Genomic DNA, 16,490 nt, shown 5'->3' on the forward strand with positions numbered 1-16,490 from the left:
GTCTTCTACCAAAGGATGTGGAGATGGCTGGTGCCTCAGCAACCGCAGGGGACCGCACCTTGCTCTCGGCTGCTCATTGGGGAGGGTCATGGGGAGTGGCTCATGGGAGTGTGTGCCTGTGCTGAGTGCCAGTCTCGTGTTGTCTAGGGTGGTAGTTTAGAAGAGGTGAGTGTAAAGTGAATGCTAAAAGGTGATGACCAGGATGGTTATGGGCAGCACTGCCATTCAGAGTGACCACGAAGACACGAGGAGGTGTGCAGCAGCCCTCCTGTTAGCATCCTGCACGGCGGGCACTGAGTCTGCCCTCCCCAAGCTGCTCCTCGTGAGAGCACTGGCTCCCTCAGGACCACCTCCCACACAGGCCAGGCATTTTCAGAGGAAGGGGCTGTGGTCGGGGGGCGGGGGGCATGTGACCGAGCCTGGACAGCCAGAGCCCACATCTCCCCAGCCAGGAGCATGGACTGGAGGTTGGCAGGTCTAGTGAGAACCCGTGAGGCCTCACGTCCCTAGCATTGGGTGGAAAGGGTCCTTGGTAGAGTTGCCGACAAGATGGTAGCCTTGAGTTGGGATTAGCCATCTGACGACCACGTGACGGGACAAAACCTGCCAGAAAATAACTAGCTTCCACACAGGGTCAACTGCGAGCCGGAGAGCGAGCTTGTCAATGACATAAATTGGCTGACTGTTCCTGGAACTGGGGACCCTGCATTTTTCTATTACACAAGCCAATAAATCCCCTTTTTTCTTAAGACCATTCCATTTAGTCTAATTTTTCATTAGGTGACAATGAAAACTCCTGACTAAAGACACACATACACACACCTTATACACTCCACGGATGTCACCACATTCTCTCAACACCTTGGTGACAGAGAGGGAAACTAGCCAGACAGTGAACGCCAGGGTGATGACTTCAAACTTGAGGCTGCTAAGTCCAGAGCTTTTAGCTTCTGAGCAAGGCCGTGAGAATGGGCAATGGGGCATGGAGATCTGAGAGACTGTCGCTACTCCCCTTTGGCCAGGCAGGAGTCATACAGTGGCCCGGTCACCTCCTACCATGGGATCATGACCCAGAGTCACTCCCAGACTTCTGGGAACTTGAGACTGGAATTGTATACTGGTTCTGCAACTGAAGCCAGCCCCCTGTGGAAATGCATCTCCCAGCAGCAGCAGGAGTGATGCAGTCAGGGCTGCAGTGCCAGGCTGGGTCACATGTCCTGTGGCTCTGCCCTCCCTAGGATGCAACCAGTCCATATGGCCCACCAGCTCACTCACAGGCATGGAGTGGGGAGAAAGGAGGGGGAAGGTGCACCTCTCCTAAGGCCACAACTTGGAAGCCTGACACATCATTTCTGCTGCGATGGAGGGGCCAACACTTGGTCACATGTCCCCAGCCATCTTAAAATATAGCTTGGAATTGTGTATCAGGTGGCCTGTTAAAAATCCTTCCAGAAATGGGGAAGCCACACACACCTTATTAACTAAGGGATAGAAAAATGGGATATAAATGTGACATCAGATTTCATAAAGAAAACCTCCATCAAATGAGTGGCCCCACATGGAAGTGCCTGTCCCACTCTCCGGCCCTCTCTTGTCCCAGACAGGTTCCCAGGAGCTCAGAATTCTAAGCCAGAGCTCCTTGAACTTCCCCCACCCCTTCCCACAGTTCTCCAAGCAGACCTACTGGTGAACTAGGTACTTCTTCATTCAAGAAAATGTGCAGCACCCTATGGGTGCCAGTGATAAGTGGTGAGCCAGAAGGGCCTGACCCCAGAAGTCTAGTGGGGACTCAAATTCACAAAAGTAAACAGTCAAGTCCTGAGAAAGAGGTCAGTGGGCCAGGGGAGAGCAGGTATAGCCCAAGAGAGGTGGGGACCCTCCCCTCCTCTAGCCTCCTCCCTCATTTCTCCTTCTTTCTCCTCCTCTCCTCTCCCCCTCCTCCTCCTTATTCCTTCTCTTCCCTTCTCTCTCCCCCTCCCTCCCTGTCCCCCAAGTCTCATCTGCTGACTATCCCTCAGTCCTCTTCTGTATTCCCTCTACTCAGGGCAGGAATTCTAAGGGTGGATTTTCGTAGTATTGGCTCCTGGACACTTCAGGAAAGACCTGAACTGAGAGCTGTGCAATGTTCCTGCTCAAATGCCCTCCTCCAGCCCCCCAAGAGGATCTAGTGTTTGAAGACACAAGGCCAGAGCCGCCTGGTCCTGGCCGCAGAACCTTGGCCCGCCAGACCTGCTCCCCTCTTAATGCACAGGACTTGCTCAGAGGCGCTGGCATGTCTGAGGACAGCAGCGCTCCCGCTGCAAGAGAGACTAGGGAACAGCAGCACGAGACGCGCCCCACCCCCCCCCCGCGTGGCCCCGCCTCGAGGTGCGCCCAGCAGTTCCCAACACGGAGGTCCATGCTGAGCCTCAGGGGACGCAGCCCACAGCACCCGGGACAGAGCCACAGTAGGAGCGAAGTGCAACCAGTGAAGGGCACAGTCAAGGGCACAGAGCAGTGAAGCAGTCAGGGCTCCTCCGCGTTTCCAGACGCCGGCACCGCGAACTGGCCGTCTGGACCGGGCTGGGGGAAGGTCACGGAGGCAATCTTCAGCCAGTCCGGTTTTATTCTCATTATGTGACAATCGAAGTGATAGAGACACTATTTTAAAAAAGAAATAAAGACGCTGGCCGGGCCCCGCAGCTCAGGGCTGAGCCAGACAGGTCTCCACGGTCTAAAACTGCCCGTGGGGAGGCTTCGACCAACTGCCCCTCCCGCTGTAACTCCCGGCTATCTGGACAGCAGCTCAAGCCCTCGTCCAGGACCGGGTCGCTGTCGCCGCCCGCCGGTCCGCGGCGCCCTCTTGGCCTGCAGCCTTGCAGGAAGAAGAGAGCGGCCGTGGACCTTTCCGCCCAGTGGCCCCAGCCAGGGCTAAGGGGCCGGAGGGACCGCAGCCCGCGCTCCCACCGCCCGAGAGCTCGGGACTGGTAGCCGGGAGCGGGTCTGGAGAGCTTCTGACACCCTGATTACAGAGCGCATGCGCTGGGCTGGGCTTGGGCAGGGCAGGATACCGCTCCCCAGACCTCTCTCCATGCCGCTCTGCCTTCTGGCCATCAGGGGGCGCTCGAAACACGCCCAGCTTAAAGGTGACATTTTAAAAATCAAACTGGACAGCTGGGCTGGCAGCAAGGACCCTGCACAGGGTTCGGGACCACGACTGCCCCTCATGATAGCGGTTGTCTCGGCCCATACATCAAATGATCTGAAATACGGGTCCTCCCTGTCCCCAAAGGCCGCCTGGAGCACCTCAGGGAAAGGTTTGTGTGGGGATGGGCCAGCAGCTGTCTGCAGAGGTGCAGGGCACCAACAGCAGCTCAGCCCTCTTGGGCAGAACCTGTGGCCTGTTGTCCTAATGCCCCATTTTGAAAGTCAATATTTAAATTTCCCCCTTTTCTAGTCTAAATTGAAATTCATAAATAATTATCTCCACAATTTCAAATTATCAATTTAATGCTCTAACTATAATAAATGAAATGAAAAGAAAATCCATTTATAATAATATGTATTTCTACACAAGTATTCAAGAATGACTCCAGTTGAAAACCAAAGAAGCCCCTGTAGATTTCTCAATGCTCCAGCCCTTGGTGGCCCCAGGCCTCTGAGGTCCTCAGCCCAGCAAGGCAGCACCCCCCACCACTCCCGGCCACTCACCCTCTGCCTACAGGAGAGCAAGCAGAAGGCCGGGGCCAGACTGGCCTGTTCTTGCTCCATGATGGTCTCATGAGGCATCTGTAGGGACAAACACAGGTGGAGATGGAGCAACTCCCTCAGTGGGAAGGTGCCCAGGATTCCTCAGGTACGCAGAGTCCCAGCCCACAGCTGCAAAAGGAACCCAGGAGGGTCAGCAGGGGGAGGAGGGTTCTGACCACTGAACCTGACTATTTCAAGCCAGCACCATCAAGGTCAGAGTTCTTTAGATGACTCGCCTGGCCACTTGGGGGCGCCCTTTCTTCTCCTCTCTGGTCTCTACTTATGCTAACAGCACAAGGTGGTTACACCTGGGAACCCCCAACTCTGTGTTGCCAGTGGGAGCCCTCCAGCCCAGCCCTTCTGGGAGACACAGCCCAGTGCAGGGGACGGAAAAGTTGGACAGCCCTGGATTCAAATCCAAGCCCTGTGGTCTCTCTGGGTGATAGCAAGTGTTGTAGATCTTCTGCTCTTTGATTTCACCAGTGGTATAATGAGGATGATAAGACTCTCTCTGCTGGGATTTGGGGGCAGGGGGTGTTATGGATTGAACTCAGAGGCACTCAGCCACAGAGCCACATCCCCAGCCCTATTTTGTATTGTATTTAGAGACAGGGTCTCATAGTTGCTTAGCACCTCCCTTTTGCTGAGGCTGGCTTTGAACTCATGATCCTCCTGTCTCAGACTCCCGGGCCGCTGGGTTTACAGGTGTGCTTCACTGCACCCAGCTGCTGGGATATATTGAGCAGAATCTTTGAAGAGTACCCAGCCCAGGGCAGGAAATATAGCCAATTCCCAGTAAATGGTCCCCTCTTAAATATCTGGAAGGCAACTGGGGAAAGAAGGGATAGGGAATCCTGAAGATCACCCTGCAGTCCGGATCCTTAGCCACAGACTCTGCATCTCAGAAGAGGGAAGCATGAAGGCTGGTTGGGAGACTGACATGTGTGCACTCCCTCACTGCTCAGCTCCTGCCGGCTGCCACTAGTCACCCCTGCTTCCCGGAGTTTAGCCCAGGGGCATGCTTGGTCTGGGGGTGGTGGGGGAGTTGCAGCCTCTACTGTACCACCTGCTGCCTGCTCCTTGGAGGCCACCCTGTGCTTCTGGAGGTGGAAGCAGACCTTCCTCCCTGTGACTGGCCGCATTACTACCAAGGGACTGGTGAGGAGGTGGGTCTCCATTTAAAGCAGGGGTTCAGGTTGGGCCTGAGGAGGAGGCTCTCCCAGCAGAGTCAACTTCTAGGCAAATCTTGTGTTTTGTTTTGTTTTTTGTTTTTTTAGTTGCAAACAGCTATCTGCAAGGTTTTGAATAAGGTTGCCCTTATGTCTGGAAGATGGGGACTGAGTCTGGGGAAACTAGCACGTTCATGGCAGGGCTGGGGACCAATGGGTTCTTCCCAGGAGGACCGGGAAGATTTGGCAGAGACCTACCAGTTCCGGGACGGCCCTAAACAGCGAGTTGAGTGGGAACCGCAGGACATTGAGGCAGGTGGCAGTGTAGAGGTCCCCGTAGCGCATCAGCTGGCCAGAGAAGAGGGTCGGGCGGAAGCCAGAGCGGAACAGGCTGCCTATGGTGCCCTAGCACAGGTCCAGCTCCCGGGTGAACCTCTGGCCAGAGGCAGCACATGAATGAAGACCCCAGCTCACCTTGACCTGCACCCCCATGGCACTGGGTGCCCACCCTCCGGGCAAGCACCTCTGCTCAGACCAGGCCCTCTCTCACTCTCTTTTCCTCCCTTCTCTTTTCCCAGGACCCAACAGCTCACTGGTACTAAATCACGTTTTCTCACGCCCCATCTCTGGCCAACAGCAGACTTGGATCATAACTGGGGAGGTGGCCCCATGAAGACCCAGCCCAGCAGGCAGGCTCTCCTAGAGAAGGGGCTGAAAAAATGGCAGGACAGAGGGCAGAAACAAGCCTGTGGACTGAGCCCTCCTCAAGAGCACGCCACTGCCGTTTCAGTATTGGCCAGCAGGGGATGCGCTGGACAGCAAGGCCAGGTGGCACTGGACAAGGTTGAGGAGACTCAGACAATTGGGCTCCTGGGACTCCTCCCCTACTGGGCTGGTCCCCCTCCCTCACCACCCAGCGCTTACTTGAATCTCCTTCTTGATGGAGTAGATGTTTTGCAGCCCACAGATGCTTCCATACATATGCCTGGTACAGAGATGGCCATGTGACCCGTGGAGGAGGGGAACGTGGAGGGGCAAGGATCCCCACAGGCGTGCAGTGGGGGTGCAGGGATGGGGTGTGCACGTTTGTGAGTCCATGCTGGGTAGGTGGGGAAAGGCCTAGAGTGTTAGGGTCTGTAAACAAGTCAGGATGGCGCCTGGCATTCTGCCAGAGGGAGTGGTTTGTGAAGTAACACCAGTGAGCCATTAAGTGTGGAGATTCCTTATTGGTTGACTGCTGTATCTAGTTTCTGTGAATTAAGATAAGCTGTGTGGAATGTATATATACCCCTCCGGTCCTACAATAAACGGCTCCCACTCCTGCTGTATCAAGTTGTTCGTCACTCCCCGGTTATTTTGCTGCAGCCGGACTGCGGCACTAGAGGTCTCAGAAGATGAGTATCTCCAGGGATCAGCAGGTCCCATAGTCCAGTCTACTAGGGAAGCCCAGCCTGAACCACAGTTGGTTTTCCAGAGCCCTTGGCTCACACTTCACTGACAGGCCTGGGCATGGGATCCTAGCTCTCCACCCCTGTCCTCCCAGCCTCCCGCACCCCCAGAGAGGCCAGGGCTCTTACTGGTACCGATCAGCAGGTGTGTGTCCAGGCTCTTCAGCTGCTCTGACCTCTCTGAAAACCAGACAGGGAGCAGTAGGGTGAGTGACAGCCGGGGTCTGCCAGGCCCCAGCCAGGGGTCTGTGCTCCCCCACCTGTAATATCATGACCCCTTAAGTCAGATTAAGACTTTGCCCAGAGCAAAACAGGGATGACACAGGCTCCGTAGGACAGGTGATCCAAGACATCCAGGGAGTCAGGTGACCTTCATGAAGTCACAGGGCAATGACTCAAACCCAGCAATGCTCAGAGCAACAGAACAAACCTTGTCTTGCTCACAGCGCCCCTGCCCCAGGGTGACTTCAAGTACTTCCTGGGTGGGAAAGCCTGTACCTTCTAAACCCAAAGGCCTGGGGCAGAGGGAGGAAGTCCCAGCCCCGGAAAAGCCTCGTGGATCTGGAGCAAGAAGATGAGGAATGAGTCTCAGCTTGGCGCCCACCACCTGGGTGACCTTGAGCAACCCGCTTTACCTCTCTGGTCTGTTTCCTTGTTTTTAAATAGATTCACTTTCATAAACGACAGAGTGGACAAGATTCCTGGTCGCCACCAACCCCTCAGAGGAAAAGGGGGAAGGAGGTTGGGCAGCGTGGATGACCAGCACCCTCTGCTGGTACTGGTCTCTGTGGCTCACCCTTCTCTCGGGCCCAGATGCCCAGTTCTCGGGACAGCTCAGGAATCACCAGGCAAGTCTGCCAGCCCTGCTGCTTCTTGGATTTGACGATGTCCCCAGAGATGTGGTCCCCAATGTACAGGATGTCCTTCCCCGCACCCCAAGTAGCTCGCACACCGTGTCTCATGAGCCTGCCCCACAGAGGGAGGACACAGCTCCTTCCCTGCTGAGGCAGCTTGGGAGATGGACCCTGGCCAGGGTGTGCCTGTGGGCCATGGGCACCGCAAGAGCTGTACCTCCAGAGTGGGCAGCACAGTGCTGGGGGGGCCAGTGTAAGTGCCCACGCGGAGCTTCCCCGAGTCCTAGAGGACAGAGGTGGGCCTGAGCCAAGGAACCACAGCCCCTGTGCCGGTCAGGAGGACTGGGCAGAGCTGATAGGAGAAGCCTCGGGGGCAAGGGCGAGGAGGAAGGATGCTGTGGGGCCCTGAAGTACTTCCGTGCCTTCAGGGACAGACAGGGCAGCGGAGGGGAGTGGACACATATAGGTCACATCTAAGAGTGGGCAGTCTCCCCTCCAACCACCTGTCAAGGTAGACAGGACCTCAGCCCCTGCCATTATCGTGTTGACCTGCCTCCGGACCATCCCCTCTGCAAAGAAGCAGGGCTTCTGTGTGTCCACCACAATCTGGTCGAAGTAGGACCTCCAGGGCCTGGCTGGGTCCTCAGCCTGTGGGGCAGGGCAGGGGGCGAGGCTTGTGCAGACCCAGGGGACACACACAGCCTGGGAAACTGGACCCTGCCAATCCCCCGCAGGAGCCTCAGGCAAGATGAGACATCCGTGGGCCCAGGAACCAGCCAAGCACCCCAACCAAGCTGGGCTTCAGGAGGAGGCCCAACCGGTGCCCTGGGAGGTGGGCATTGGGCATTGTGGGGGTCTTAGATTAGCCTCCAGGGCTCCTCACAGAGCAAACAGAGAGGCCCAGGGACATGTCACACACAGAGAGACACATACACAGCAAGGCCCAGCCACACCTGTGTCCAGGGTTTGAACTGGTTCCCCTCCCCTGGCCCTCCTTACTCTCACCTCACCTGCCCTAGCCCCCCCAAGACCTCCCCAAACACCTGACTGCCTCTTTATGACCCCCAGGAAGCCGAGAGTAATCCTGCCCTCACCACCAGGAAGCTCCAGCAAGGCCAGCCATGGAGATGACCACTCACTTGTCTGCCCCTACTCGGAGGAGGCTGGACAGAGGGAGGCCTGCCCCCCTCCCTCGCCCAGCCCAGGAGACTCACCTCACCAGCAGCAAACAGGTAAGTCGTGATGGCCTGGCAGGGGCAGGCCGTGGTCAGGGCACAAGCTTGGGCAGAGCCAGGGGGCCACACCTGCCTCTGCCCTCACCCCACTGTGGCCTCCTGGGGCCACGGGTGAGAGACGGTGGGATTGTTCATTCCTCCGAGGCCGTGACTCGGCCCGAGGTGCCAGCGGGAGTGGGACAGCACACTCACATCCGTGTACTGGTAGCTGCCGTTGGTGGCCAAAACACCCTCCCAGCCTCCTTTATCTTGCCGAGCAGGACAGGGATCCGCACCTGGCAAAGACGGACGCCTTTCTAGGGTTTCAGCCCCCGGGAGCTGAACAGCCCACTCTCCCAGAGCAGGTGGGCTCCAGGCCGGGGGACTCTGAGCAGCAGCAGATCAGAGCTCCGTGTGACCTCTAGGGAGATGACCAGGGTTGGGCGGCCTGCGCCCTGGAAAAGCAGGAGGGCAGCCGCAGCCCCAGACCTGTGGCCACTCACGTCCTGCTCCACGTATTTCTGCAGGTTGTCCAGGGTCCTCTCTTTGAGACAGCCCTGCAGGAGGCGCAGAGCTTCCATACAGCCTGCCTGGGACCAGGCCACCGTCCTCAGTGGGAGGAGGGCAAAGGCAGCGGAGCCTGGGGGCCGCGAGGATGCCCAGGAAAGCCAAGGGAGGCAGGCAGAGGTCCTGGGGTGCTGGGCCACTCACCGACTGGTGGACATTATTCATAGCTTCAGTCACATCCTGGAAGAGGCTTCGGAAGGACACGAAGAGGTTCCCATGCTGATAGCCAGTGTCACAGCTGGGATAGGCCAAGAGAGGACAGGGGAGGCTGGTAAGCAGGCCCGAGGGGACCACCAACACTGACCCTGAGTGCCCCGCACTGGGCTTACGTCCCAGCCGCTCTGAAGGGACCACTGTGCTGAGCTCCCCTGGGGCAGCACAGGCCACAGGCTTGGGTGCCCCCTGCATGGGCCTTCCTCCTAAGCTCCCAGAGACCCCAAGCTCTCAGAAGGGCCTCTGCCCCTGTGGGGCCCCCTTTGGGGTTTGGCTGCTGGGCAGCAGCAGTGTCCTACTGGTCACCCCAGGGCTGGGCAGGGCAGGGACGCACTTGGTGTATCGGGAGCAGCCAGCGAAATCGTCCACCAGCAGGCATAGGTTTCTGGGATGGAGAAGCCGGTCACTCCCGGCCCAGGGAGTGAGGCAGCCGCCCCCAGGCCAGAGCTGGCAAGGACGGCCCCCGCCCCCAGCAGCCCTCACCGGGCAGGTTGAAGAGCGCGTTGTGGACGTGAAGCGCTGACGGTCATCCCTTTGTATGAACTTTGCTGGGGTCAAAGCTTAGACCTCTGGGGAGGAGGGGCCTGGGTGCAGCCAACGCTCCCTCCCGGTACCTCCCAGAGGGTGGCCTGGGCCCTGGCCATCCCTTCTATACCTCCAGCCACCCCCACCCCGTCCCTTTCTCTGAGAGGAAGGTGAAGCCATGGGCAGCCACCACCTTCAGCAGCTTCCCATAGAGTGCCTCAAACACCAGTCCCCTGGGGAGACGGCATGGGGACTGTGGGAGGGGGTGCCAGGGCTGGCCACAGCCTCCCACCTGGCCAAGCTCCCTCACCTGGTGGGGAAGGAGGGGTCGCAGGAGTAGCGCAGACCTCATGTGGGTACCCAGTGCAAACCAGGCGCTCCAGCACAGCTCAAAGGCCAGCGCCTCGTAGGCGGGGGACTGGTCGGCTACAGAGGACCCGGGCAGACCGGACAGTTGGTGCCTGGCTGCCTGCCCCTCTGCCCAGGCCTCAGGTATCCTGTGCTCCACACCCCCTACCAGCCAGGGCGCAGTCCATGACGAGGCCGAGGTACTGGATCTTCCCCAGCGCCAGGCTGCGGTGGACAAAAATCCTGGAGGGGGAAGGGTATGTTGGGATTCACCCAAGAGTCCCTCAGAGTCCCGGACCCTGCTGGTGGGAACCCATCAGAGGGCCCCGTACCCCTGCAGTGGCAGAAATAAGGGGGAGGTGGGTCAAACCGCTAGGGCTCCTTGGGCTCAGAGTGTCCTAGGGCAGGCCAAGTGTGTGGAAGCAGGCCGGAGCACGCGCACATGGGTCCAGACGTGAGCAGGGAGCCGTGCTGCTGCCTCCCATGGAGGACATGTCATGCTCCCCCACTCCCAGGGGTGAGGACACACAGCTGTCAGTGTGGGAGCTTGTCACCTCCGGGACTGGAGCCACTGCGTCCAAGGTCAACAGGTTAGGTCAGGGTGAAGGACAGAGGCCCCTGTGGAGGCAGGAAGAGGTGGGGACTCCCTGTGGGGTGTCTTGCCAGTTTCCACCCGACAGGGGAACTGCTGGGACCTCTGGAAGGTCTGTCTGTGGGGGTCTCTTCCCACCTGTGAGCTGAGAGGAGCCACTGTGCCACTCTGCCCTGTGGGGGTCCCAGGCCCAGGCCCCCACCAGCCCCTCCCAGTGCCCATCTCACCTCTGGTACCAGTTCTGCATCGGGTCTGGAGAGGCCAGGCCCTTGGAGCCCTGGCTGGGCTCCTGCAGCTCTCCCCTGGCCACAGCGTCTACAGCAGCCATGACCCTGAGGCAGAGGCAGAGGTCCCTCCCCAGCCTCCTGCACACTATCAGCAGGGCCCAGCCGCTGCCCTGTCCCTCAGAAGCCTCGGACCCCACTGACCAGCCAGTCCAACTCTGTGCTCCCAGCCCCCTGCCCTCCTCCAAGGGAGGAGCCAGCCAGACAGGAGGGTATCTCCTCTGCTCTGGAGGGTGCAAGAGGGACCAAGGAAGGACAGCTACTCCGGGTGGGCCACCCTGCATATCTGGGGCTCACGTGACCAGAGACCTCAACGGCCCGGAAAGTTGAGGCATGTTATAAATAGGGCCGAGGAGTTAGGAGGCAGGACCTGCCGTCACCCCAGACCCCGCAACGAGCTCGGACTCTTGTTTCCACAAAATTGTGACACGTCTCGTAATCAAATCTCCCAGCTCAAGGCCAAGGCCACTTCAGAAGAAGTGGCTTCTAGAAGCTCGAGGAGGGCTTCAGAAGTGGCCGGACTGCTATCTCAGCATCAAGGAAGCAGGGCTGGAGGAGGCGGGGAGGCAGAGTCCCAGACAGCCCCAAGGCCCCCAGCACCACCTGCCAACAAAGCAGCCAGTCCACCCCCAGCTGCAGCGTCCAGAGGCCTGGGTGGGGAGAAGGGAGGCAGCCGGGCGGGTTTCTCCCTCCAAGATGGCCACACTGCGGGAAGTGAGGCACTGTGAATGGATAAAAGTCATGGGGTGGTCTGCAGGACGGCCCCCTCGACAGTGGCAGGCCAGCAGCTGCCAGGCTGGGAGGGAAGGTCTGGCGGCCGGAGACCAGGCCACTGGGCAGGTGCCTGCATGGGTGGACTCGGGCAAGCAAGGAGGGAGAGACAGATGGACGGATGGACGGATGGACGGCAGGCTGTACGTGGCAGCCTTCCCTGGGAAGAAACAAGCTTCAGAATCTGAGGGACCGTGGAGTCCCTTCCACCCCGATTCTGTGCCGACTGCCCACTCCTGCTTCCTCTTTCAGAGCCTTTCCCACGCTGCACGGTTCCTCTTCGTGTCAGAAAAGAGACAGAAGAGGGACGTGTGGTTACAGGTCACCAAGCAGTCCTGGCCCCACTGCGACAAAACAGCAGGTATGACAAGTGCAACCTGCTTCTCCTGTCACTGGACTTGGGGTGTCCCTGGGACCCTCCATGCACCTGAGGGCAAGGAAGCCATGCCCTGGTGTTGAAGGACACACTGTCCCTCCGTGTTCCTCAGGACACTTCTCCAGGGACTCCCTGGGTTGTGCCAGCCATGCTGGGAGTTGGGAAGGGCGTCACTCGGGGCCTGGAGTGACCTGCATGGGCACCCCCGCCACTCCTCCCGGTGTCGCCGGTCGTCACAGTGGCTAAGTCTCCACTGGGTTGTCACTGGCACAGTCTCTGCTGCCATCTCAGAATACGGCAGACTGCAGAGTCCCTTGAGTAACTGAGGGTGGCCAGGGAGGACCCTGAGCTGTCACAAGGCCATCTCTGAGGCACGGCCACAGGTGTGGGGCTTGCTGAGCTGGACACTCTCAGAGGGGTCAGAGCAGGACTGAGCCCAGGCAGTGGGGGCGACTTTACCAACCAGGCAAGCCCTGCTCTGCCCCTCACAGAGGTCCTCGGACTCCTCAGGGTTATGAAAGACACCGGGAGCTGGGGAGTGCCCTGGATCAAAGGAGCCATGACAGAGGAGTCTGCACCCGCCCCAAACCTATGACGGGCACAGCCAGTGGGCAGGGGCCACCACCAGCTCTGCACACAGGGCAGGAACAGGGAGGATCAGGCGAGGGACCCCACCGCTGTGGCAGTGTGAGAGGCATCCCTGTTCTTGGGCCACAGTCACCAAAGGACTGGGGTAAATGTCACCATGCATGTCACTCACCTTCAGGTGGTTCAGGTCAAATGATCCTGCATACCCACACATGCACATGTGCACACCTGTGGGGTGTGTGTGCACACACGCGTGTGTGCATATGAGCTTGGGGTGAATGGTCAAACAGGACAAAATTAACTCACAAACTTTGGTCAAGGATATAAGGATGTCTCTGTACAATTTTTATTTTACAACTTTTCATAACTTTGAAATTATTTTCAAATTCAAACACTTTAAAGAGGGTCTGTGTTCCAAGACACCCCTTGCCCCCCATCACTGGAGCTCCTCCCTCCCCGGTCCCCCCTCTGAGCTCCTGGTGCAGCAGCTCTCTCTGCTGAGGGCAGGGGGACACAGGACCGGCCTGCTCCACTCCTCCGACTCCCCCACGGGGACTGTGCCTGAGAAGTGCTGGGTCCAGCGTGCGCTGCCTCTGCACCCAGCTGCCTGCACTGAGAGAGGTCTCCAGATCAGGGAGCAGGTGTGGGCACAGCTGTCACCCCACGCACGTCCTCCAGCTCATCCACGGCAGCCTAGCAACAGGGGACCTTGTCCAGGGGCTGGAGGGGGCTTCGATCCCCTTGAGCTTGGAGAAGCAGAAGCATCCAGCCTCCTGACCCAGGGAAAGCTGGCACAGGTAGACCGAGGTGGGGACCACCACGAGGTGGGGACACCAGGAAGTCTACCAGAGGAGCGGCTTTGACGAAGTTCATGGGGATTTCCTGTAGCCAGCAACGGAGCCAGGGCACTGAGGCAGAAGGACCAGGACCGCAGGGGACAGCAAGCTGGCTTCTGGGGCCTGGTCTCACGTCTTCCCCTCTGGTGTGGCCACATCACCAAGTGCAGGTTCTGGGGGACGGAGAGGGACAGGCACAGGGTGACCAGAGGTGAATTCCACTAGCTGGGAAGGGCCTGGAGCCGAGTCAAGGCCATGGGGCACCCTGTCCCAGAAACAATTCTGCCCCGCCCAGGGCCAAGGTTGCCCCCTGTGTGGGTGGGGCTGGACACGGAGGGAGAGATCCAGCGAACCGTGCTGGGGTTGCCATGTGAGCTTAAGTGTGCGTGTGAAGGTTGGGGTGGGGTGTGCACGCACATGTGTGAGCATGGATCTATGTGTGTGCAAGTGTGCGTGCGCTGTGTGAGGGTGCAGGTGGGCACACTGGGCTGGGGGGCAGAGGGCCTGCTGGTCAGGCTGGAGCCCTGGGGCCTCCACCTTGGTGAGGGTGGGGTAAACAGGGGACAAGGATGCCACCCACACAGCCTATCCCTGCTATCCTAGGAGAACAGAGGTTGGGGACAGGGAGGACAGGGCTGCCCCCAGGCCATCACCCCTGGGCTGCCCCCACCCCATCATCTTTCTCTTTTGGGAGAAATTGCCCCCTCCCCAGATCTGGGGCCTTATTCATCCCTGGCTGGGAATCAGAACAGCCTGCGGTCAGCGGCTACTCCACCCAGACTGGCAGTCTGGGGGCCTCAGGACAGGCCTGAGGGCATCAGAGAGGCAGCGTGTCCTGACCTGGAGGAATGTGTCAGTCTGGCCCAGGCGGGCAGAGGGCAGGAAGCTGCAGAAGAGCCCAAGACAAGGTTTTGGCCAAAAAGAAAGGCCATAGCAAACCTGCTGGGCACCCCTGAGGCCTCACCAGGAGGGCCAAGGCAGGTGCACCTCCCAACAAAGACCCCCAACTCACCTCCCAACAACTGAGGGTGCACAGCTTCCTGCCAGGATTCCAGAGTTGGGCAAGGCGAGCACAGGCCGGAGCACAGGGTCCCAGGCAAAGGGACGCTGCATGGGAGTCCGGAAGACTGTGGACAGGCCCTGCCTGCACGTAAGTCACCGTGTGAGACAGCACATGTGCCCTGCCGGGCACCGGCCACCAGTGCTCAGCCAGGCTCCAAGCTATGAGTAAGATGCATTCCTGGTCCTTTAAGGCACTCACAGTCTCAGAAGGGCAAAGGACGCAGGCACCAGGAGGGACAGTAAACAGGAGGCTTCCAGGGCCAGCTCCTCACCCCGGGGGCCATGCACACATGTGGCTTCCTCCCTGAGCCCTGTGGGCAGGTGTGACTCCACAGCAGGTAAGACTTCAGATGCTCAGCCCCCAAGCCCAGGAAACGGGAAAAGCTGCATGAAGAAGGTTGTCCGGAAAAAGCAAAAGCTAGGTCAATGTCCAAGTGGGGAAGAGCAAATCGGTTATTTTTAAGATGTGCGCACACATACACATGCCTAAGTTGTTATTAGCTATAAACCATTATACATGCTTAGCTAGTTGTGGTTAAGAAGATGAATTCAAACAAAAATGCTTTAGAGGACTGGGGATGTGGCTCAAGCAGTAGCGCGCGCGCCTGGCATGCGTGCAGCCCGGGTTCGATCCTCAGCACCACATACAAAGATGTTGTGTCCACCAAAAACTAAAATAAATAAATAAATATTCAAAAATTTTTTAAAAATGCTTTAGATATGTCATGTGGGTGGGGACAGAACCCCAAATCGTGTTTTCACTGGTGTGCCAACTGTTTACAAAATGCTTACATGAAAGGACTAAAGAAAATAACTCAGTGAACAGTGGGCCTGTCTGGGCAGCAGGATCATACTTAATTTCTTGTATATAGTGTTTAAATTTTCTGATTTACAGTTCAAAAATGAAAATGGGATAGGATAAAATGACAGAAATTTCAAGAAACATTTATGCTTTATGAAAGGAGCAAGATGCAAACTGATACTGACATTCATTCATTTTTTAAATTAACTGAATTTCCTGAGTATCTACCCTGAACAGAATCCAGGCATTAAGCTCTCAGTGCTGGGAGACTGCTCCCCTAGACACCAGTACCCAGCACCTGTGTCCTTAGCACTGCCCACAGCAACCAGAGGGCCAGCCCGCCCCTGAGAGAGGATCAACCAGTCCTCTGTGGGGTAAAGGCAGGCCCAGGAGGCAGCAAGCTGGCCCTCCTGAAGGGTGAGTGGGAGTCCCCAGCAGGCCACCTGGAGAGTTTTCCAGGTGTAGACAGAAGGCAAAACCAACTAGCTCACACCAGGGCACCCAAGGACTGGGGGCAGGGAGCAAGGCCATATCAGAAGAGCCACTGTAGATCCTGACCTTGACCCTGCAGGTGGTAGAGGGTGTGAGGCCCTGGTCTGCTGTTGGGAAAGGTGCCTCTGGTGTGGGTGGGAGGGACTGGGGGCCAGCTCTGGCAGGAACACGAAGAGCTTGAATGAATGCCCAGGATGGAGGGCGTCTGGCCAGAGTCCTTGGGTTAATCAGGACTTGGGGAGGCTGGAGAGGGAAGAGGCTAGGGTGCCGAGGAGCCTGAGTCTGAGGCCACAGCCCAGACACACCAGCAGGAAGGAAGGGGCCTGGGCAGCAGAAGGCACCGCTCCTGAGCTGGGGAGGCCTGGGCTGGGTGAATTGGGAGACGCGGCGCTAAGATCCTCGATCTGGAACTTTGGGACAAGATATGTCTTAGAATTCAGCATTTGCTAAGTGTAAGAAGTACCGGGATCTGCTGTACAAGTGTGTGACCACACCCTTCACGGTGCAGCCCTGCCACTCCACAGCCAGGAGATGAAGACTCGTGCCTGACACTGAGGGTCACACACAGCCAGTTGCTGAGAGCCATAGCCGAGTCGGAATGACGCAAGGCATTTTTGCCA

At 58.2% G+C, this 16,490-nt stretch overlaps 1 protein-coding gene across 1 annotated transcript; it reads right to left on the bottom strand.

Annotated features, from left to right (window-relative positions):
• Window positions 1-3,248: 3,248 nt before the first annotated feature.
• Nt5dc4 (5'-nucleotidase domain containing 4) lies at window positions 3,249-10,987 on the bottom strand. The gene is given in 20 exon segments (XM_078027892.1): window positions 3,249-3,768; window positions 5,157-5,303; window positions 5,823-5,883; window positions 6,845-6,907; window positions 7,070-7,271; window positions 7,274-7,312; window positions 7,418-7,444; window positions 7,447-7,483; window positions 7,723-7,848; window positions 8,415-8,447; window positions 8,628-8,659; window positions 8,662-8,710; window positions 8,918-8,971; window positions 9,126-9,422; window positions 9,850-9,952; window positions 10,030-10,066; window positions 10,069-10,104; window positions 10,107-10,145; window positions 10,237-10,310; window positions 10,887-10,987. Coding segments are annotated over 20 exon segments (1,827 nt in total). The 3' UTR covers window positions 3,249-3,498.
• Between the last annotated feature and the right edge of the window lie 5,503 nt (window positions 10,988-16,490).

This window comes from Ictidomys tridecemlineatus, chromosome 12 (assembly GCF_052094955.1).
Source record: "Ictidomys tridecemlineatus isolate mIctTri1 chromosome 12, mIctTri1.hap1, whole genome shotgun sequence".
Classification (NCBI taxonomy): domain Eukaryota; kingdom Metazoa; phylum Chordata; class Mammalia; order Rodentia; family Sciuridae; genus Ictidomys; species Ictidomys tridecemlineatus.